Below are 25,092 nucleotides of genomic sequence, written 5' to 3'. Positions count from 1 at the left end.
GGGGAGAGGACTAAGGGGGATATTTTTTATTAGCTTAAAATGATATTCCCAAAAAGGGATAAATTTCTGAAGGGGGGGGGGATTTCCCCTTGCCCCCCACCCCTCCAGGTACGCCTGTGCGGCTCACTCAATATTTTAAATCATTGTACCACCTATGAGTAAATTTTCAGGCTTGGGTAATACTTTTCTATAAAATATTGAGATGTATGTTTTTAAAAATCGGCTCAAATCGAGAGGTTTAAGAACACTACCTACACCCATAAATAAATTAATATAATATCGATAAATATAACATATGTTTAAAGTCACGTGTTTAGACATTGTTTTATTGGTAATATTATACTTTTAATTAAATTTTTAAACTTTTTAAGGTTATCGCTTTGAGCCTTTACATATTGACCTTGTTTATTAAGAGTTAATTATAAACCTTATCATTTGATAATTTAATTTAAGCTATGACTCAATTAACTAATAATAAAGAAAATTCAACAGGGAACACTCTATCTTCCTCAGAAGCAGCACGTGAACATGCCTTAGCTGTTGCTAGGAATTATAAAATATCCCCAAGAATTAGTATAAATTAGTGTAAAAATGTATAAATTTATATTACCAAGCTTACAAGACTGTTACTGGTGTTAATGGACCCTTAGTCATTTTAGATAATGTTAAAGTAATCAATAAATTTTATTTTTACACACAACAAATTTTATAGTTTCCAAAATTTGCTGAAATTGTTTATTTGACATTGCCAGATGGAACCCAAAGAAGTGGGCAAGTTCTTGAAGTTTCAGGTAATAAAGCAGTTGTTCAAGTGTTTGAAGGAACATCTGGTATAGATGCCAAAAATACCAAAAGTGAATTTTCAGGAGATATTTTAAAGATTCCTGTATCTGAAGACATGTTAGGTGATATACTATAAATAATTTAAATATGTAGCATATACAATATTTAATACCAAAATATACCCTTTTAACCAACACAGTATAACAGTTAGGGTTGTTCAATGATAGCCATACTATGTTGAAGGGGTGGGGGCTGTTGAAAAAATTAAGTTAAAGGGGTAATAACGACTTAAGGCGACAGTTTTTTTTTATATCAGGGGCTTTTGGAAAGTTTACATAGGGACCCATTTTATGCTATTAAATGAGTGCTATCAACAATATCAATATTTTCTTGGTTCTCAATACCAATATATAATCAGATATTGTATTGGTATTTAATCCCAATACCACTCAATGCTAATTAAAGTTCTGAAAATGGCAAATCAGGTCTATTTTTGTCGAGCCTAGCTTTCTAAATTTGTATCTTGTCGTGATATTGCTTGAGATTTTGGTAGAGGGGGAGGAGTGGAGGGGCAATAATTTTTGAATTTTTTTTGCATAAATCACAGTTATTTTTATTGGAAAGATTTCATTTGCTCCACAATGATTCCCTATTCATACTTTGATATATGGATCTGGAATCCATTACTATATAAAAGGTCTGTTAATATTTATGAACTTTAAATTTGGCATATTATTTACTCATAAATTTTCTCAATTATCTAACTTAATCAAATTTATAAGATCAAAGCCCCTTATACCCTCGGCAGTACTGCAGGATAAAGTATTCATATAGTTAATAAAATTTTTAAACATTTCATTAAGAACAGGGATATAGTTTATTTTAAAGTATCATCATTTAATCAATAAAAATGATTCATTGGCAAATGGACACCAAAAAACCTAATAAAAAATATCCCAATTTATTATTTCTTTAAAAATAGATTGATTACAACTTAATTATTTGGGGTTGTTAAACCGGCTCAATCCTAATATTTGTAAAAATTTGGTAAGCCTTGAGGCATCAGTTAATTTTTTTTATGATTGAGCTATCCTTGTTTAAACCCCGATCGAGGCTATTATGAAAGTTTTCACTTAAAAATTTTGATTAGCCATTTTAGAGTTGGCCCAAAAATTGCTAAAAATAGAGACACTTATCACCACTACTTGCTGGTGCTGAACCACACTGTATGCATAAATATAACAGAGGAAAAAAAATTTTATGGAGATATAAATTTTTCTAAGAAAATTTGATGTTTAAAAAATTAATAGGCCAATTATATTTATTTTATAGAATATTTATATATGTCGTGAGCACACCATCCCCATATAGTCGGCACCATAGAAATAAAGTAAAAATGATAAAAATCTGTCATTATGTCAACTTCCAACAGTACTTTTTAATTCGCTTTTACTTGGTTTTAATATATTATTTAACTAATGATGCACAGTTGCTGGGCATTTTTACAATTTTCTTTTATAAAAAACCTAGCACATTAGGCTTTCGAATAATTTCATTTCTTTTTTCTATAAGTCGCCCAGCCCGTTAATTTTTTTGCTTGGCCCTGTCCAAACTTTTTGTGGGCCGGGTACCGGGCCAAGCATTGCAAATCTTTAGTGTCAATACCAAAGTGCTGGCAACAATGGCAATTTCGTTGTTTTCAAAACCAATATAAAATCAGATATTGTATTGGTTTTTATACCAATACACTCAGTGCCAATATTAATAGCTGATTAATATTTCAATAAAAATTATATATTGGTTTAAAAGCACTATCAATACCAATATTTTTATAATAAATACTAGTGCTATAAACATTTCTAAAAAATCGAGCGCGTTCAACGTTCATTAACAAAAATCTAACGCGTTCATGTTCAAAAAAAGGAACGCGTTCACGTTCGTTCAAAATATATATGATAATTTTTTTTTAAATTTAATGGGTGGCCTAGTGGTTTATGATGTATGCTTGGAAACCGAAGGTCCCAGGGTCAATGGTAAGGAACTGTAAAAATTTTCATGTTTTTCTTCGATGAATGATGTGTAAAGACATATGATAAGATGAATTTCAGAGCTGAGAAATGCCACCCCGGTCACCGACAGGCTAGGACAGTCGGGTTCTAGGATACTTACCCATTAAACCAATTGGAAGATGGCCAGCTAAACTTGTGGGCCATTCAAGGATGATAGTTATCTCTTGGGCAGCTCTAGGATAATAGTGACATCGGGAGCCGTTCATGCACAATGTCTACCAATCTACAATGGACTTGATAACGATACTCCGATGGGAGATCAAGCTTGCAATGGAATCGATAAGAGAACTCCGATGGGATCAAAGTTGTTAATCGCTACTTTTAAAAGTAGCGCGCTTTCGCTATTTTTCAAAAAAATTAACGCGCTACAGCTATCGCTATTTGTTAAAAAAACTAGCGAGCTATTAGCTACTATTTTTTAAAAGTAGCTTTAGCTACTTTTTATAAAAAAATTTAGAAACAGATTTGTTTTATTTTTTGCTTTTAATGTTATTGTATAGTAAATATATAAAAATCAACATTTATAAATATTAAAATATAGTTAGTTTTGATTATAAAAAAATTTATGTAATAAAAATAAATATTTATGGTAATTTGTTGCATTTTATAAGTTTTTACCTTGTGTTATGTGTCCAATTTATTGTGGTACATATATAAGATATCTCTGCTATTAGAGCATCTTTCATCACTTTAAAGTTATCTGCTATTTTATTCATTAGTGTTTGGCTACATAAAATTGTTGTACCAGTGGATATATTTTTAATCATCATGGTAAATGATGGATTATCAACCAAGGACATTGGCTTAACTGTATCAATTATAAAATCAACAATAACTATCAGCCAATTTCTGAGAAATATTGTTATTTGTATTATTATTTAGTTTGAATTGAATTAGGATGTAGAGTCGCCTATACCAAAATTTAGATGTTTCTCCATTTCCTTAAAATTATTGGCATGAACAGTCTCATAAAATAAAACTATTAGAATGTAAAAATGACAATTTACCTATTGGTGTTTCTTGAGGTTATAACTGGATTGATTTGAGGAAATATTTTTTTTACATTTTAAGCTAATAAATTTGAAACCAGTTTTGGTTTTTATATTTATTTAAAAAAAATTTTAAAATCTAGGGAATGGGAAATTTGTATTATAGCTATTGAACATTTTCTTCCCTGGTATGTGATGACATTTTAAATTATTAACACGTGATTTAGGTTTATAATACAAATGATATAAATTACAAATTGAAAATATATTTCAATTTCAAAATTAAATAATGAATCATAAAAATTATAATTATGACATTATATTTAAATTTTCATGTATATTTACCTTCATTATATTTTTTAAAAAAGTAGCGCTCTAAAAAATTAAATAATTACAAAAAAAGTAGCCGCTATTAGCTATAGCTACCAACTTTAACAACTCTGGGTGGGATATCTGTCGATGTTTTGATAGTTCGATGTGAAATCAAGATACAATGGCCTCGATAGCGATACTCCTGTGGGAGAACAAATGGAATTGATAAAAATACAGAAATATAAATTAGATGAAAATAGTTAGCATGATTAATAAAGTGGAGAGAGATATTGAAGGAGTTTACCACCAGAAAAGGTGAAAGCTAAAAAGAAAAATATATATTAGCCATGTTAAAAAATAATATAGTTTTATTTTGATAATATAATTATAAATACAATATAATATAGCGATTAAAAAGATATTTTTATTTATAAACAATTTTCTTATTAATTTTTATAACAATTGTTTTTCAAAATTTTCATCTCATAGACAGGAACGCTTGGCAGTTAATACGGCAGATACACTAAAAACGCGCTCTACAGGGGCAGATAAGGGGATTGCGGTATTATACAATAAACAACTCTTTTAACGTGGGGAATTTATTAAAAACATTTGTTTTATCCCTATCTTTAAAAAAAGTAAGTTATCCTTCTCCAATCCATCCTATACTTCGTCGTCAAAAAAATGAATTCTTCGAAATTAACAGTTCTTGCATTATCATTTCTAGGGTTTTTAATGCACTTTTTTAGTAACGCTATAAGTGGGTTCTGTGGAAATACCATGGCCATTGAAGCTTGAATATTGGATATATAATTGCTGAGAGAACATATTGATCTTCATATATATGTTCAAATCTTTTAAAAAAATATATGTAATTAATTTGATAGTAATAGGTTTAATACCTTTTATTAATCCCATTTAATACTGCATCTACCAATGATTGACCCTGGTTTAGGCCATAAATTTTTTTTTAATTTTAAAATCACTATCATTATTGTTGGGGTGAAATAGCCCAAATGCATTTTATATTCAAATTTAATGATTTTACTTAATTAGATTATATAAAATAAAATAATTAATAATGAAATGTCGGTTTAAATTGAAACTTGAAGATTTTGAACTGATATAATACTTTTTGGGCACATTTTACATTCGGTAAGTATTGAATTAGTTCCTTCAATATAGGATGTTACTGTAAAATATTTATCATATTTGGCCATGGTAATGTTAATTCATCTGATTTTGAACCAGAATTAAATGATGATGATGAAATAATAATATCCATGTTTATGCTAATCTATTAAATTAAAATAGACACAATAATATTCAAATTAATAAACTATAATAATGGCGTGTTAAAAAAAATTGAAATGTGAAAAAGCACAAAACAGTTGATTATAAAATATGACTGTTTTCTTAAAAAATTCTTAATATTAAATTTTCAAATAAATAAAAATAAAAAGGTTTTTAAAATTGAACGAACGTTAAGTCGAACGTGTTCGTCATTTTTTTTCAAAAAAACCAACTTCTTGAACGCGTTCGTTTACAACACTAATTAATACAAATATATAATATTTTTCTATTTATTTACTGAATTTTTGGCGTTACTCCCTAGATAACACTAATATATTTCCTTATACATGTATAATTTACCAAATGTGATATTTTTGTTTTGAATTTTCTCCAAAATATATTAGTACAATTATTGGCCTAATCATGATTACCTTAGAAGGATTAAATAATACCTCGATTTCATATATACATTTATTATATAATTTTAGCATCTGTGATAGCAATATTTTTGTATCTATGGAAATATATTCGTATCAATTATTAATTTGTGATATCATATTTGAATTTAAACATAGAAAATCAAAACTTAAATAATGCTGACTCTAAAAACTGTTATAATAAAAGTAAATCATCCAGTTCACACCCTTTTTGAAATTGATGGTAATAATAATAATAAAAAATGATGATTTTAATTTTTCTCTGAGTTGTTTGTAGAGAAAATATTGTTTAAACCTGTGTTGTTAAACGGCTCGATTTAGCCAATTTTTAAAAACAGTTAACTCAAAATTTTAGCTAAATTAATATTACGCCAACCTGAATATTTTTCTCACATGTGGTACAAAGTTTTGAACATCTATCAGCGACTTGAAGCTCAGATAATATTATTTTGGTGAAAATCTTGATTTAAATATTTTTTTAAAAATTGGATAAATCGAGATGTTTAACAACACTACCTTAATAAATATTACAATAGTTTGAAATCATTACCAACAATACAATAGTATTGTATTGTTATTATAGCAGTCCTACAGTTCTATTACTATTGCATTAAAATATTATATAGTTAATTTATTTTAAATTAATTTTAAATATTTAGGTAGAGTTTTTAATGGATCTGGGAAACCTATTGATAAAGGTCCATCAATACTAGCTGAAGAATACTTAGATATTCAAGGTAATGCCTTAATTTTTCTAAAATTAAATATCTACAATAATTTGCTTAATTTGGGTTCTTGATAATTCGGGCAACTCCCTTATTTGGCTAAAATTTGGAATCCCAATTAAACCCTATTAATTACTATTAGAAAGTAAAAAGTCTTACTAAGCAACTATCGTTGGGCAAAAATTTTGGTCCAATTATACAGGTTTACATATATATAAATAAAATTATTGTTAAAACTAGGGCTGTGCCGATATTAGAGCTTGGATCGGTGTTGATATTTAGCGTTTTTTGGTTATTTTGTGATTATTATATATTATTTTTAATTTAATACATAATTTAATAATAATATAATAATTAATCAAAATTCAATTTATTTGTAATGCTTAAAAAAAATCGAAATATTTTAAAAGATAATGTGGCTAAAAATTTAATATTATTTGTTATATTATCTGCAACAAGAATTTAAGCATATCTTACGAGTCACACTAGTGTTATTAACGATTTGACCTATTTTTGAAAACGATAACTCAAGATAATTACCTAAGTTTGGAGATTTTGCTCATAGGTGATAGAAAGGTTTGAATATCTATTGGCTAAATTTTGAGGCTTAGATAATATTATTTTGGCTCTTATTTTCCACGCCATAAGCTCAGACGCGTAGCCAGCTTGGGAAGAGAGGCGGAGAAATCCCGCCCCGTAGCAAATTTTTGAGAAAAGTTTATTTTCTTACATTTTTAAACCTAAAACACTAATTTATATAAAAAAATTTTACCAGCCAAAAAAAATTATATTTAATTTATATCTATTAATAACTATGATAAAATTTATAGAGTGTATGAAACGTTCAGATATTCAAATAGGCAAAATTTGCTAAATATAATTATTTCTGAAACTTCTTGTGTTACTGGAAATAAGAAACTGCAAGAATCCTACCCGACAAGATGGAGCCTTCGACATCAAGCAGTTACAGCATTTTTTTAGATCTAGAAGAGTTTTTTTTGTATGCCCTTGGAAAATATCAGAATTACCTAAAACAGATATTACATCTGAAGCGGGTTTAAATATATAATAAGGTAATATTGTACTAATTTCAATGATAATTATTTATAAGATTTAATATGATTTTTTTTCATTGGAATATATTAATGAATTATTTATTATACAATTTATGCAATATTTTTCAAAAAAATGAATTTGGCTGAAGTTATGAGAATCGCGAATGTTATTATATTACAACTTAGAAAACCAAAAGAAATATCGACTAGGAATTTCTCTATAGTTAGATGATTGTGAATGTGATGAAAGTGAAATTATATGATTTTAAGATTCATAAACGTCGACTTTTACCGAAAAACAAATCGTCCCAATATTAACGTGGACTCATTTGAGGATTATTATAAAATAAACGTTTTTATTCCACTTTTGGATTTAATTTTGACATTTTTGTTATTTATCAAATGGTCTATCCAATTTACAAATGCTACATTTTATAACTCCCTCTGTTCTGAGGAAATATCAAATCTTGATATTGAGGAATTTTATATTTAGCTAAATTTTATTGATTGGATATAAATGTATATGAAGGTCAATTAATTTCAGAACTTAAATGGTATGAATGAAAAATTCATTTTTTGTAGATAATCCTCAAGGAAATACAGTATATTTATAAGTTTTAAATCCTTATAAAATGTTTACTTTTATATTTTATTGTGATTTAATCGGTTTATATAGCTATAATATTTTTTAACCGCATTATATTCTCTATAAATATTTTGAATTTTCCAATTTTGTGTTCGAAATTATTATATTTTCAAATATGATTAATTTTAATAAATTTTATATGATGAGTAGTTATATATATGATAAGTTCTAATAAATTCTTAATGCTCCAAAAAAAATTAATTCCCCCTTCAGCTATAAAAATTACGTATATTTTATATGAGATGATTAAATTTTAGAGAATAAGAAAACAAAATACACTTAATCATTCACAAAAATAAAAATCAAATATAGGTTATCGAATCTGTTTTATAGTAATATCTGATCGAATCTGTTATCTGATCGAATCGGTAAAAAATTTGTGAGTCGGCACAGCCCTAGTTAAAATTAACACATCTTTTTATTTTTTGCTTTAAGATTTGTGTTTTTAAATTTTGAGAGGGTTCTTTAAAATTCATGGCAGCCCTAATGGCAGCAGCCCATCTTCCCTCCCCACTTAAGTAACATCACTGATAAATATAATTTACTATATAGAATTTTAATAATATATATTGCATTAAAATATAAGATTAAATAACAATCTTCATAAAATTTATATAAATATACATATTTCATAGGTCAACCTATAAATCCTTGGTCTAGAATATATCCTGAGGAAATGATTCAGACAGGAATATCTGCAATTGATGTTATGAATTCCATTGCAAGAGGTCAAAAAATACCTATATTTTCAGCAGCAGGCCTACCACACAATGAAGTTTATTAGAATATAATAAATTAGACCCCATTTTATTTAATTTAATTAAGACCCCATTTTATATTAATTTAATTTAATCAGAGTAAACAAATCATTTAATACTAAATATCGCTCGGCTGGAAAATGTCGATCGGTTAACCACATAATAAATTATTTATTACTAAATATCGCTCGGCTATTCGCATTGGCTTTCACTTTCCTATTATTAATTGAGATTAATTAGTTTTTATAAATAAAATAAATGTTTGGACAGGTATTAAAGATTATCTATTATATATTTTAGCTTCATTACATTTATAAAATTAAATTTACTCAACCTTTTTATTTCTAAAAAAAAATATTCTATCCGCTAGATAACGTCTTTAAATATTTTTAATTTTTACATAAAATATAAAAAAATATTTTTGAATGTGTTTAATAAATTTTTCCATATTCTATCATTGACTAAAATATTTATGATTTTTATAGCATTATCTATATAAAAAAAATTAGTAGTCCTTTTTAAATTTTGCAATTTTTATTAATCAAATAAATTAATAACGATAGTAATCAGGGATGTGAACCCTTCGACAAAAAAAAAGGGTCCGGGTTCGGGTCCGGTAATAATAAAAAGGACCCGGGTCCAGGGTTCGGGTCCGGGTTCAGAGGAAACATAAAAATAATGACTCAAAATAAGACTTTTTTTCATTCATTTTTTATTATACATCAATATATACACATTTAAAATTCGAAATGAGATAATTTATATTTTAAATATTTTATTCAATCGCACAATCATGATATCTCCTAAAATATCATCCTTCAGATTTCCACGTAAATTAGTCAACGATGAAAATCCACGTTCTACGCTTACCTAAAATAGATAGTCATTTTTATAATACATAAATTATTTTACTTGTGTCGCCGGTACAGCCATGACGATTCTAGAAAAGGTATATTTGAAGAATTTTCCTCCCAGAATTTTAAAATGTTTGCATCTCTATTTATTCTCATAACTTCCGAGAACTTTTCTATTAAAGATAAAATAGATATTTTTTGCTCCTTTCTATCAGATGATAATTTAATATTTTTTTTATCTATCTAATATTAAAATTTCCAGATCATCAATATCGTTATCATTATCAATGTTATCGCTACAACCAGTAGATATTGTTGTAACCACCAATGTATTGTAAATAATAGAGTTTTGGGTATGCCATAAATCTTCAAGATGGTCTATAGCCATTTGTTTTTGCTCACTACTTAATAAAACCTGATATCGCGGGTCTAAATATATCGAAGCATATACAACACTATTTTGTAAATATTGTTGCTCTCTTATTTTCGTATTTTCTAATACTTCATTTGAAAAAGAACTTGTTAATCTCCCTAACTCTAATCGACATCTTAACCATATGCCATAAAAATCTGATAAACATAATTGTTCTGCTTGCACTCGTAATGTTGTTATTTTTAAAGGAACCAACACACTAGTAAGCTCTTTTACTTGATTCCAATCATCTTCTGACAAAATGATTTCACATGCTCCTGTGATAAAATCATTACAGAAATCTTTCAAACTTAATAATCGCTCTAGCATCATACATATAGAGGACCAACGTGTTGTGCAATCTAAAATTGCCATTTATATTTTCATGGATTTTAATATTCTAACAATTGTGGGAATTCTTAAATATTTTACAACATCCCTTGCTTTATCAATTATAGTTTTAAAGTGACTATTTTTTAGGGAGATTCCACGAAAAAAATTAATAAAATTATAAAAATTTTACATTATTTTTTAAAAATTTTAAATTATTTTCTAAAAATTAATAAAATTATAAAAATTTTATATTATTTTTTAAAAATTAATAAAATTATAAAATTTAAAGTTAAAAATTTTTAACACCCTGAACCCTTGGACCCTCCACTTTTTAAAAGGGTCTGGGTTCGGTTCAGCCAAAATACGAGGGTCCAGGAGGGTTCAGGGTCCGGGTCCGGGTTCACATCCCTGATAGTAATTCGTTATATTGATGCATAAAAATCATAATTATTTTTACCAAATTGATATAATAATGTTGCTATAATATAATTATTGCGTTCATAAAATATAATTTGTTCGGTAGAGAAAATTTAAATATAAATTTAGGGTAATAAAATTATATATATTGACGAAATATATTCAATATTCTAGAAATATATGTAAGCAGGAGAAAATTGGAAAAAAATAAGGAATTAAAATTTATAAAAAATATGTTTTCGAGACCTTTCTGCTTTAATTCTACGTCGCTGATGTGGTTTTTTCAGCCTTTTGGTTTTAAAACAGATAAAGTTTTATCTAATGAATGTAATTTATCTTAGCTTTGACTATTGAGTAAATTATTGACAATCTATCGATTCGGGTATTAAATAATTGCGATATTCATTATTTAAAAAATATTTTCTTTTTCCTGAGACAGATCTTTTAAATTATTTTCCTTATAACATTAATTATGATATCATTTTTTCGATTAATTCTTTTAAAGGACGTTGTTTTCAGTTTATATATGATTTTGATTCATAGATTCGCAGTTGTTATTTGTCCATAAACATTTTATTATTTTATTTTTTAGGGGAATGTAAACATGTTCATAAATTGCTTTGTGAAATTTATTTTTTATATATGGCAAAAATATATTAAATTTTCATTATTACAATAATTGTATAAATCTTTTAATTTTTCATTATATATTTGGTCATTCCGAGAAAATAAAATCCCATTAAAAGAAAAAATATCCTGTATAATTAATTTTTACAAATTATAAGATTAAAAATGTATATATAAATGATTGTAGGCCATGGATAGGTTCAAAATCAAGAAAATTATATTATGATATATATCAGTGACTTGCAGAGGTACAGCTAGGCCCGGTTCGGATTTTTTTTCAAATATTTTTTCCGGCCCGGCCCGGGTCTGTTTTTTAAAAAAAATTTCAGGCCCGGCCCGGATTTTTTAAAAATATATTTTATTTATTTGTGATTTTTACAGCTAATAATGGCGATTTCAAATATTTGGTTTTGGACTTAGGGCCGGACCTGTAGGTCTCTGATATATATAATGATAAAAGTCCATATATTTTTAAAGATGGCTTATTCAGGACACTCGCCTAGGTGGTTCAAGAATTTTTTAAAAAATAGAACCTCAACATTTAGCCAAAAATATAATTGTTCTTTATAAATACTATAGTGTATTAAAGTGAAGTAAAGAGTATAATAAACGCCGCATTTTAAAAATTAATTTTATTGAAAACCCTAATTATGATGTTAAAGATATATAATTAGTAGAATAAGTCTAATTATGATGGTGAAGATAAATATTTAGTAGAATATATAGTACAATGACCCGGTCCCTTTGTAAATTTATGTATGGACATTAAATTAGTTATTATCGAACATTAAGAATCAAATAAAGGACAAACATGTCGCAATATTTATAATAATTATATATTTCAAAAAGACCCTATTAAACCTTAAAATTTAAAACAAATTTATAACTTAAATTATTAGCATAAAAAAGATACAAAAGTACCTCTAAATTTATCGGATAAAATTTTACATATCACAAATGATCTACATATTTCGCCATTTATCCAATCAATCATTCATATCAAAGACAAAACACCGTTATTAATATTATTAAGATTTTGTCAAACCAATCTGATTTCTGTATATTAGGCGTTGATGAAACCTTTAATTTGGGTGATCTATACCTTACTGATATAGTAAACATATAGCAGTTAGAGATATAAAACAAACGAATATTCTATATTTTTAGGACCAATATATTTGCATGGAGATTATGATATGACCACCTACCATACTTTTTTTCCCTTTTGCATGCTATATTTTTAAAAATGTAATAAATATTAAAGTTAGCAAGAAAAGGCTATAGTAAAATATTCGGGAAATATTTAAATTTAATACTCATTTATTATGCACGCGTCAAAATACAATATAAGAAAATATTTGCCGGAAAAACAAGGTGTAAATACTGTTATGGCTAAAAAAATTATACAGGATATTTTTTCTTTTAATAGAATTTTATTTTCTTGGAATGACCAATCAAATATATAATGAAAAATAAAACGATTTATACAATTATTGTAATAATGAAAATTTAAATATTTTTTTGCCATATATAAAAAATAAATTTCAAAATAATTTATGATCAGTAAGCCGAGCGTTATTTGAATAATAAATGATTTTTTATGTGGTTATCCGAACGATAAATAGACCCACCCTGGAATTAGAATAATATTCATATATTTTAGATTTAATATATTCAAATCGAATCATTTTTTCTGTTATTCGTTTGTTATTATTTTTATTTGAATAATTTTATATTAATATCACAAATATTCGAATAATAAAAAAAATATTCAATATATTCGAATAATAAATAATATTTATAAATGTTAGTTTTTTTGTAAAAAAATAATAAAAAAATGTCAATACCTCTATCTTTTCGTTCTTTCGAATAAATTCTCATATAAATTTTTTTTGAATTTTTATTATTTTTTCATTAAAAATCAGCGGAATATCTATAATATAATTTTGTGCATCTTCATTAAAAAATATATCATAAATAATATTTTATAGAAAAGATATAGAAATCTCTTATATTTTTGAAAAATATAATAGCTGGCATCTGTACTTTTTGGCTTGGAGGGAATTTGCCCCCCCCCCTTTCGATACGTACGGTATCGCCAAATTACAGAGAAACCATTACAGAGTAAACAATTATAGAGAAACTTTTACAGAGAAAACAATTATAGAGAATGTCATTTATAGAGAATGTCGATTATATAGAATTATTTTATAGAGAACTATTTTATAGAGAATGTATTTTACAGAGAAAACAATTATAGAGAATGTCATTTATAGAGAATGATTTTATAGAGAATAATTTTACAGAGAATGATTTTATAGAGAAAACAATTATAGAGAATGTATTTTACAGAGAATTTTTTATAGAGAAAACAATTATATAGAATGTCGATTATAGAGAATTATTTTATAGAGAATGTATTTTACAGAGAATTTTTTATAGAGAAAATAATTATAGAGAATGCCATTTATAGAGAATGTCGTATATAGAGAATGATTTTATAGAGAATGATTTTATAGAGAATAATTTTACAGAGAATGATTTTATAGAGAAAACAATTATAGAGAATGTCGATTATAGAGAATTATTTTATAGAGAATGTATTTTACAGAGAATTTTTTATAGAGAAAACAATTATAGAGAATGTCGATTATAGAGAATGTATTTTACAGAGAATTTTTTATAGAGAAAACAATTATAGAGAATGTCATTTATAGAGAATGTCGTATATAGAGAATGATTTTACAGAGAATGATTTTATAGAGAATAATTTTATAGAGAATGATTTAATAGAGAATGATTTTATAGAGAATGATTTTACAGAGAATGATTTTATAGAGAATTATTTTATAAAGAATGTATTTTATAGAGAATTATTTTATAAAGAATGTATTTTATAGAGAATTATTTTATAAAGAATGTATTTTATAGAGAATTATTTTATAAAGAATGTATTTTATAGAGAATTATTTTATAAATAATTTTACTTAAAGATATGTTTATTTTATAAAAAAATGTTATGTATAGTCATAGGAAAAAAAAGTTATAGTATTTTACATATTTTTAAAAATTAGAATTACCTTATATAAGCGAGGTTTTTCGATTATTAGATGAATTAATGGTAGAATAAAATTTTGACATGATTTGTAAGGAATTTTACGAAATTTATTTTTAAAGATAAGTACAAAATAAAATAGATAGTGTTGTTAAAAGTTACTTTGGCAATGTAATGCAACTAGTTAAGTTAGTAGTTAAATTTAGGAAAATATAACAAGTTACAGTTAATAGTTTTTTTTTTAAAATAACTAGCCACTAGTTACAATTATTTTTAGTGGATAGTAGATTCAGGGCTAGCCTGATCGATTAAATTACGTCAAATCGAATATATTAATATAAATATAAATTTATTGGCTAAGATTTAAATCATATAGTAAAAGAATGTTAAAATAATTTACAAATTTAAATTTATTATATTTATTGAAATATATATATAAATTAAGGAACCAGTTACTTTTCGCGAATGCCTGTTTCATATGTCTCAATGCATATGGCGCACGGTTCAAAAAAATCCGCTAATTTGCAATGTACACAAAACCGAATGTTAATGTCACTGGCATACACCAATTGAGGATGATTCATGGATTCGAGGAATTATGTGCCACTAAATTTTATCAAGAAAATAGGGATATTCTCTCCCCCTTGATAGAATACTTTGAAGAGGCGTGATTGAAAAAATGGTAGTGATGGAGAAGAAGTTGCCAATATTTAACATTTCTCTATGGAATTGCTACGAATCGTCACTATCTCGTGAACCTAATACTAATAATTCAGTAGAGGACTGGCATCGAAGTTTTTCGTCTCATATAAGTTCCCATCATCCAACGATCTGGAAATTTACAAAGAGTTAGTAATTATATTATATTATAAATGTAGCATTTTAAGTTTTAGCTCTCAAAGACGAAGATAGCCTGAATTGTTACAAATTGGAACAATATTCTTTAGGACTATTGGCTACGCTCTCAAAGAAAGAATATCGCGAAAGATCCAAAAGGATTTTTCTAATTGTTGAAAATTTTTATTCAAGAACCATGCTGGACTATTTACGGGCTTTATCCCATAATTTAAATTTAAATGTTTAATTTAATCATATAATTGTATTTTTTTATATTGGTTTATTATTTATACTATGTTTATTTGGATTTTTTATGAATAAAAATTTATTTGATATTTCGAAATGAATATTGCTAAGCTCAGTATTCAAGGTTTATCTTATAAAAACTTCATATACAAATAGTATTAAACATATTCTTTAAGTCACATTGCCAAAGTAACTTTTAACAACATATTTTATTTTGTATTCTTATCTTTAAAAATAAATTTCGTAAAATTCCTTACAAATCATGTCAAAATTTGGTTCATCTCTTAGTGACAAATAACCTTTAACTTAAGAATGGATTATCCGTGTGTCCCATCTATAATTGAAAATTTTTAGGAAGAATAATAATATAAGTAAGAACTAAATAAGTTTTGCTGAAGTTAAAAAAAACTTATAAATGAAAATCTCTACATTAGTTTTGTCAAATTAAGTGTATACCATTAACTACACTTTTGCTAAAAAATATTTATAACTAGTTACATTTACAAAATCGTAACTGTAGCTGAAGTAACTGCAAAAAAGGTAACTAGTTACTTAATTTAAATAAATATAATTAAATAATAAATTTAAATTTGTAAAAATTTTTTATATTCTTTTACTATATGATTTTCCTAATCATGTCAAAATTTTGTTCTACCATTAATTCATCTAATAATCGAAAAACCTGTGCAAAGATAAACAAATAATTTTCTGTACCGATTGTAAAATTCAAAAACTACCCAATTATTCTCTTATATAAATTAATTCTAATATATAATACTATGTCAAATACTGTAATTTTTTTTCCTATGACTATATATAACATTTTTTTATAAAATATTCATATTCTTAAATAAAATTCTTTATAAAATAATTCTCTATAAAATAATATTCTTTATAAAATAATTCTATAAAATACATTCATTATAAAATAATACTCTATAAAATAATTCCCTATAAAATACATTCATTATAAAATAATTCTATAAAATACATTCATTATAAAATAATTCTCTATAAAATCATTCTCTGTAAAATCATTCTCTATAAAATCATTCTCTGTAAAATCATTCTCTATAAAATCATTCTCTGTAAAATCATTCTCTATAAAATCATTCTCTGTAAAATCATTCTCTATAAAATCATTCTCTGTAAAATCATTCTCTGTAAAATTATTCTCTATAAACGACATTCTCTATAATTGTTTTCTCTATAAGTGCATTCTCTATAAACGTCATTCTCTATATAAAACTTTCTCAATAACGACATTCTCTATAATTGTTTTCTCTATAAGTGCATTCTCTATTTTTGTTTTCTCTATAAAAGTTTCTCTGTAAAATACATTCTCTGTAATGGTTTCTCTGTAATGACGTGGAACCGATACGTACACGCCTGTTTTAAATGCATAAAATGATAATATTTAAAAGTTTTTAGTTTTACATTACAATTAATGATTTATTAATAATTTTATATGACTAATGATTAAAATGTTATATCCTGAACATGTGCTCCTTTGAAAACTTGCATATTATTAATTAATCCTATACCAATCTTTCTAATAAAATTCTACACAGTAAAATGAAGTGTCAGCTGCTTTTCCTATTTACATTGGGGTCTAACTTATTGCTCGCCAAACCCAATGACGATCTGCACCTGTCATGGACTTCTTTAGGAAATGGTTTCTAAATTGGTTTTCAGCGTCTATTCACGAAAAAACTTCCATGAGCTTTGGCTACGCCCAATGGGTTCGCATCAATGGTGATTGCAAGTCAGGACCTCATACTAATCTCAATTCAAAACCAACCCTAAAACATTTGATTCAAGTTGATTTCTCGAACGCTTAAACCACTCTTACACGATCACCCTTTTATCATCTCAAAGCTTCCCCTACTTTTCCGCTACATTCACAACTGCTATCCAAACCATATATACTGCAATACAGTGAATACTCTATCATCGTCTGAAATGATCCACCAGGCCATATCTTTTCATCCATTTTATTTTGCCTCGGAATTGACAGTTTAGTAAATCAAATAAACGTTATTTGTTTAGATCTTCATTTCGGATAGATAGGATGATAAGTGGTAATCCTAAAGAGGTAGCCAAAGCTATAACTGGCCAGCCTTGGGCCTTCATCTTAATGTATGCAAAACAATTTTTGCTTTTCAACTGTCCACTACTCAATAGCTATGGTTTCCATGAGTCGCAATAACTAACCCAATTTGGTTCTCCAGTCTGATGGGAAAAGCAGTTGAAGCTTCTTCCGAAAAGCCTCAAATAATCTGACAACAGGAAAATATCTTTTACCCATTTTCAGCTCATATTTCTTAGTTTTTAATTAACTATATCCCGAAAATACTATATACAGATGCGCTGCTGACCACAATTTTTAAATACACCACATGACTAAAGAATTAAGAAATAAAAATTTACAAAAGAATGGGAAAATCACCAAACCTTAAATTTATCTCTAATTTCTGCCTCCCAGCCACTGTCAAGTCAAGCTTTAGTTACATATATCTTAGTTTGTATACAGAATTTCACTAAAGGAGTCCATTGAAAATAATATTTTTGATATGATATGAAATGACTCAGAGGCAATTTTTATCTCTGCTTTTCCAATTTGTTGTCTCTTAAAGTTTTAACGAAAAATATTGTTATCTTATCTTAGTTTTTAATTAACTATATCCCGAAAATACTATATACAGATGCGCTGCTGACCACAATTTTTAAATACCACATGACTAAAGAATTACGAAATAAAAATTTACAAAAGAATGGGAAAATCACCAAACCTTAAATTTATCTCTAATTTCTGCCTCCCAGCCACTGTCAAGTCAAGCTTTAGTTACATATATCTTAGTTTGTATACAGAATTTCACTAAAGGAGTCCATTGAAAATAATATTTTTGATATGATATGGAATGACTCAGAGGCAATTTTTATCTGCTTTTCCAATTTGTTGTCTCTTAAAGTTTTAACAAAAAATATTGTTATCTTTATCTCATAGTTTTTTTCACAATTAAATACATATTTCTGAATATTTTTTTAGTCTAATTTTTAAATATTTAATATTCTCGAAATTACTAAATAATACATACACCCAACAATATTTCATTTGTTATTACGAATAGCTAGTTAATTTATGTATATAATATTTGACCAGTACTAAGGCAAAAAAGTGAAAGGAGGTTTCAATTGTTGCCAGGCCTTCGGCCGTTCCCTCCTTTAAAAAATTCTTATAAATTATTGATTTTTTGGTGGTCTTTATATAATCTCCGTCATAATTAACTGAACAAGCCCTAATTCTAAAATATGGCGCGTTTAGTAGATAGTATAAAGAAGAAAAAATTGCCAAAATAGATTTCGTGCAAAAATGAAAAATATAAAAAACTATATATCTGGCGCACATCAATGTTTAATACCAAACTTGTACTTTCAATTCCTCAATCAAATATCAGAACCACAAAAAGAAACTTAGTTATTAACAAAATAAAAACTATGACGTACGTTTTCAGTATGAAGTGAGCCATGCTTATGGAAACACTAATAAGAAAGAAAGAACTTATACTAAACCATTAAGTAGGACTTTATTAGTATATTTTATGACTTTATTCTCTTTTATAGTTGGTATAAGGAGGATAAGAATTATTGGTAAAAAATAAAAAAATTGTCAAAATTAGCATCATGCCAGAACGGAGAATATAGAATAGCCATCTGGTTTGCATTAATATTTAATGCCTCATTTATTCTTTAATCAATTTTGTCAGTCATTAAAAAAGTAACTGAATTATCAACCAAAAATTAACTATGATATCACACATCTTAAGTAAAGTTAGCCAAACATCTGGATGCATTATCTCGGAAATTTATGTCAATAATTAGTACGTATTTCATACTTCTTTAACAACCCGTTTGGTAGATAGTTTTAAAGTAAAACATTTTAGACAAAATAATAAAAAAATCGCCACGATTGGTATCATGCTAGAAGGGAAATTATAGAAGTAATGAACAATATGTGATACATGATTTAGTAATTATTAATAGATCGATGAGTTTTTTTAGCCAATAAATGAAACCCAGTTATAAGCGAAATAAAAATTATAGCACGTCTTCGGATGAATCTGAAAATTGAATTTTAAGTTATGATTCATTATATCTGAATACATTTAGGTTTCATTTTCCCCAATTCTATTTTTGAATCTTATAATTCTATGATCTTCATATGTGATATTTTTTCACTCAGCTTGTTTAATAATTATATAAGTAATTTAAATCTCATTAAATTTTAAATCGAGTTATATTTTCAAAAATTTAATATAAATCTGATATTAAGACGCAGTTCTAAGCATGAATTTGCCAAATTTTTATATATTACATTGATAATATAATTTAATATTTGCAATTAATTATAATACGCAAAATTATTAATAAAATAATCTTGACATATTTTAGTTAGCTGCCCAGATATGTAGGCAAGCTGGACTTGTAAAATTGCCTGGAAAATCTGTCCTCGATGATGACAAAGAAAACTTTGCTATAGTATTCGCTGCTATGGGGGTATTTATATAATTTATTTATCACTCTGCTTAAATATATAAAAAACTACCTTCAATTTCTCATGACCAAAATTTTTTTGAAATTAAAAAAATACATGAATGACTTTATTTTTTTAAATAAGCTTTTAAGATATTCATATACAAGAAAGTTAAAAAATACAAACTTGCTAGTTAATATACAAAATAGCAAGTTAATTTTTGTTGTATGATATTTGTCTAGGTTTTAGAATTAAATTTTTTTTTAAAGTTTTAAATTGATTTTTCTCCCTTTAGTTTTGTATAATTTCCCCATTTTATGTATATTTCAATTTGATTTAAACTTAGTTTTTTTTTCCTTATTTCCCTTACTTTTGTTGTTTTTACCAATTTTAAATATTATATTCCAACTCCATTTTGGGACATTTTTGTATTTTATTTATTATTTTTTTATAAATTGATTTTTCTTAATCTTCATCTAATTTTGCATTTATATATATTTTTTTGAGCTTTTTAATCATGATATATCTTTATTGTATCATTTATTTAAAATTATTATTTTCTTTATTATATTTATTTTTTCTCCCTTTTCGTCTACATATACACCCCCCCCCCCCCATTTTATAATTTTATTTAACTTAAATTTTGATTTTTTTATATGTATTATATGTTACAATGTTCAGGTATACTAACTAATTCACTAGCCACTCTTGGCATTGTACTTTTATTTTGGTAAAAATCCAGACACTATCAAAACATAGATCACATAAGTCGGATTAGTTTCTCGTAAACACATTTGACAATCTACGTTTCAATAAGATAAAAACTTCTTGACTCATACTGCCAACACATTTCTTGTTCTTATTTTTATGATAAAAATTTGTAACATAAATTAGAACCATACTTTTTGCTTCGCCGGTGATTAAAGTTATCTTATGTTGCAAATATTTTCTTGACTTGTTTCAAAATCTTAACTACTAATTATTTTTTAATTTGAACTACATTCAGAATCTTGTTACATAACCATTTGCCATGTATCCTATTGAAGCAACTTCAATAGTTAATTTTATTTTTTCATAAATTTTGCATTATAGCTAGTTTTTTATTGTTTACCACGAGAAAAAAAAGTAATTTTTAAACAAGGCATACAGGTTTAAAGAATAACGTAATTACAGAATAGAGAAAAGGAGGGTGCACAAGATACTTTGATAGGAGACTTTGATAGAAAATCGTTTTGCAACAAATTTCTATAGGTTATTCAAATTCAAGAGGAATGCTGCATAAAGAAAACGTTAAAGCAAGCTTAGATAATGCTTGTTCCATCTAATAGAGTTTCTCCCTGCCTGGGCATTGGCGTAACTAAATAGGGAGGAAAATTACCCTCTATGAAAAATTTAGTTTTGTAAATATTGTTGAATCCTATACTGGCTCCTCCCTCCATTCTTAAATAATATTTGATATGTTAATGAATCTTTTAAATAATTTTTATCATAAATTTTTCAAAAGAAAAAGCGTAGTCATAATTTATCCGGCTAGAGGCTTGAAAAACTAAGGCCTAATAAAAAAAACACCCCCAAAGTCCATAAAAATACTCTACATACCTATGTTACTAGGAAAGTAAGAAATTAGATTAGAATATGGATTCCCGATTTTGAGCATAAAAGTGGTAACACATATGTGTTAATATGTTTAAGCATTGTAACAAAGAAAAAAATATAAGTTAAGTAAACGAAATTTTAAACAATGAAATACTCAAAAAAGTACGAAAGTAAAAAAAATCAAGTTATTTAAAAAAAAAATGATATCAGGGATCCACGCTGAACCTTTAAACCTGTATTAAACGGTATTTTTATCGAATCTGAACCGTTTAATGATTTTTTTGAACCAAACCGCTTAGATACATGTAAACCGGTTCAAAGCTGATGATTTTGTGCTTATAAAATAATGTGAAAGTTATTTCTAGTATATTTCATTTTTTTCAATTTATATCCGAATTGTTTTAAAGATTATTATCAAATAATTTTGATTGATATGGGTCACTGTCTTAATAAATGATAAATCAAAATGTAATATTTTTGTATTTATATTTTTAATAAACAGAACTTGAAATTTGAACCATTATTTTTATTTTCAACCTAACTTATATTTGTTTCGGTTCGAGTTTCTAAATAAAATACACATAAGTAGATGTGAAAAAAAATTAAAAAATAGACAGAAATAGTGAAGGTCAACGGTCAGGATTCGGTTTAGACCGAACTGTGGTGGCTTGATCTATAAAATAAACTCGCTGTTTGGTTTTTGCAATCGGGTTTCGGTTCGGTTGACTGATGGAAAATTAATAAACGAAACTAGTTTCTCTTTTTTAATTGCTATATTCTTACTAAATATTATATACCATTAATGGCGTTAAATAATGAGTCTGATATGGTTTTCTAGTTAGACTTGAGTTTGTTTCTGCTTTCCTTCTTTAAACACTTTCCTAAATATGGTAGATTTCTCAACTTTTCCTATGGCTTTCCCTAGCTACTTAAATTGGAAAGTTTACTTTATTGAAGAGGGAATCAGAAAGGCGCCCCCTCCCCTCTCACATCAATTTTTTTAACAATTTTATTCAATCCCTATTCCCTGAACCATCTTCCTCACCATCCCACTCTTAAATTTTTTTTCTTCATCAAAATATCTTTTTTTAAAAAAAATTCTCGCACAACTTTATATCTTCTCGAGAACCGAATTAAAATATAAACATTTAAACACATCTCTTTTAATCCAAAAATCTTGGAATTTTAATTGTTCCTTTACCTCTTTGTCCACCTAAGGAAGCCTTGGACCCACTCCCTCCCCACTTAATGTCAAATGCTTGTTTTCTTTCTTCGATTTCTTGTAATGATTTCATTTCATTGCTTATCGAGTTCAATGATTTACTTCTCGATTCGGCCAAACAATCTCAGCTCACTTTAGATATATCTACAAGGTTCTCATCACCCCGTTTCCAGCCTAAAGAGCTTTATAGTCCATGGTTCAATGTACTTTAAAAAAATGACCTGGCACCAGTTAATTTTTTTAGACTAATTTTCCTGCTAGTACATTTTTGATGTCTATATCTAATTTTACCAAATGTCAACTAAGGCTCTTATATCTTACTCTATGGCTATCTATTTTTATAACAATTTTTATAACTAAAAAATTTGGTTTGGATATCTTTTATGTATTTAATTGCATCATGTCATACATAACTTGTTTCATTTTTTGTGAATTTACATTTTATTTATAAGATTTAGTATTTTCTTTGGACAAAATATAAAAAAATAAGCATATTGTAATTTATTTTCCAATATTATAAATCAAAATATTGTCTTGAAATCTTGGAATTTAAAAAAAAAATACCATAATTTTTATTTCCAGATTGGTCCATAAATTTTTACGAAAAATCAAATTTGCGAGGCCTGGCCCGATTTTTTTAAATTTATTATATATTTTATTTTTTGAAAAAGCTCGGATATAGTTAAACTTGATAAATTTTAAATTGTAAAAAAATTATTCCTTCTTTTTAGCCTTTTTTTGAAAGGCGCATCATAAAGAGTCTATACCTTGTATGAGACGCATGATGGACGCTAATCTTAGATGTAACTACATACGTGGCTGAGGCCGGCCTGGACGGACGTATGACCTTCTATATTATAGAGTCGTTTTTTTAATATTCTCATTAATTTGTGAAATAAAGATTTAAAAAAATTTTTATATTCATTTTAAACTTAATTAATTTGAATAATTAAAACAATTTTGCAAATTTGTTGAAAGTATATTCTCTTTATTCGTACTTTGTTCTGCAATCTCATTTAAAGCAGCTAATGGTTATTTCAGAAACAGGCATATTGATGAAAATGTGTAAAATAGTTTTATCTGTTACAAATTACAATGTATTATGCAAAAAGATAAGCATATAACGATTTTTTTTGAAGACAAAATTAATCAAGGCGATAAAATTATAATTAAAGAGAAATAAGGATAAAAATTAAAAAGGATCTATAAAAAAGAAAATAGTAAAGAGAAACTAGAAACTAGAAACTAGAAAGAAGAAGAAAAGAAAATATAAGGAGGCAAGATTATTCGATGGAAGGAATAAAACTTAGGTAGTTAGAGCTAATAATCGCGGTAGCAAGCCTTTGCCGTAAAAAGAGAGATTCCTTGGGCTGATCAGTTTTCGCCATTCGTTTCCTTAATTCTTTAAAAAGGCATTAAGCTTTGCTGCCGAAAGTGGTAAGAATGAAGCCAGCTATTGGAATGAATGAGTAAGAATAATCGATGAAGCTGTATTTGATAATTTTCCGGTTTCTGCTGGGCGAGAGCATCTACTTTTTGGTTGATGCAGGTGAAGCCCAAATCAGAATACGGTTTCTTCAAGTCTAGAAGGAACACCTGCGAATTTAAGTGCTTACAAAATGATATCATTGCATTTGGTATGCCGCGGGAAACGACCTCGGCATTTAAGTGAGGCAATGTCTACCCTTACTATCTACACTAGTTTCATAATGTTGACATTGGTAAGGTCAATTCGTAGATAAGAACTTTACCAAGTTTTAAACCAGAAGCTGGCCCCTAGATTAAGTAATTGGGGACATTCCATTTGGATGTTTTCCTTTGGTTTTAAAGTTTAGATGGAATGCCTACGGATATAAGTGCTCGCAAAATGATGTCATTTCATTTGGTGTGCC

At 26.8% G+C, this 25,092-nt stretch overlaps 1 protein-coding gene across 1 annotated transcript in view; it reads left to right on the top strand.

Moving 5' to 3' along the window:
• The first annotated feature begins 335 nt into the window (after nucleotides 1–335).
• Nucleotides 336–25,092, top strand: part of LOC135925058 (V-type proton ATPase subunit B) — a 49,278-nt gene continuing 24,521 nt past the window's right edge. The window contains exons 1-6 of the mRNA XM_065460212.1: nucleotides 336–573; nucleotides 615–670; nucleotides 713–905; nucleotides 6,543–6,620; nucleotides 8,945–9,084; nucleotides 20,301–20,405. Of these exons, the coding sequence (XP_065316284.1) occupies nucleotides 456–573; nucleotides 615–670; nucleotides 713–905; nucleotides 6,543–6,620; nucleotides 8,945–9,084; nucleotides 20,301–20,405 (690 nt within the window). The 5' untranslated portion in view covers nucleotides 336–455. The remainder of the gene's footprint in view (nucleotides 574–614; nucleotides 671–712; nucleotides 906–6,542; nucleotides 6,621–8,944; nucleotides 9,085–20,300; nucleotides 20,406–25,092) is intronic.

Source organism: Gordionus sp. m RMFG-2023, chromosome 2, assembly GCF_954871325.1.
Source record: "Gordionus sp. m RMFG-2023 chromosome 2, tfGorSpeb1-WG-v2, whole genome shotgun sequence".
Taxonomy (NCBI): domain Eukaryota; kingdom Metazoa; phylum Nematomorpha; class Gordioida; order Chordodea; family Parachordodidae; genus Gordionus; species Gordionus sp. m RMFG-2023.
Note: the sequence above shows the minus strand (reverse complement) of the source record. Positions and strands in the feature narration are given on the sequence as shown.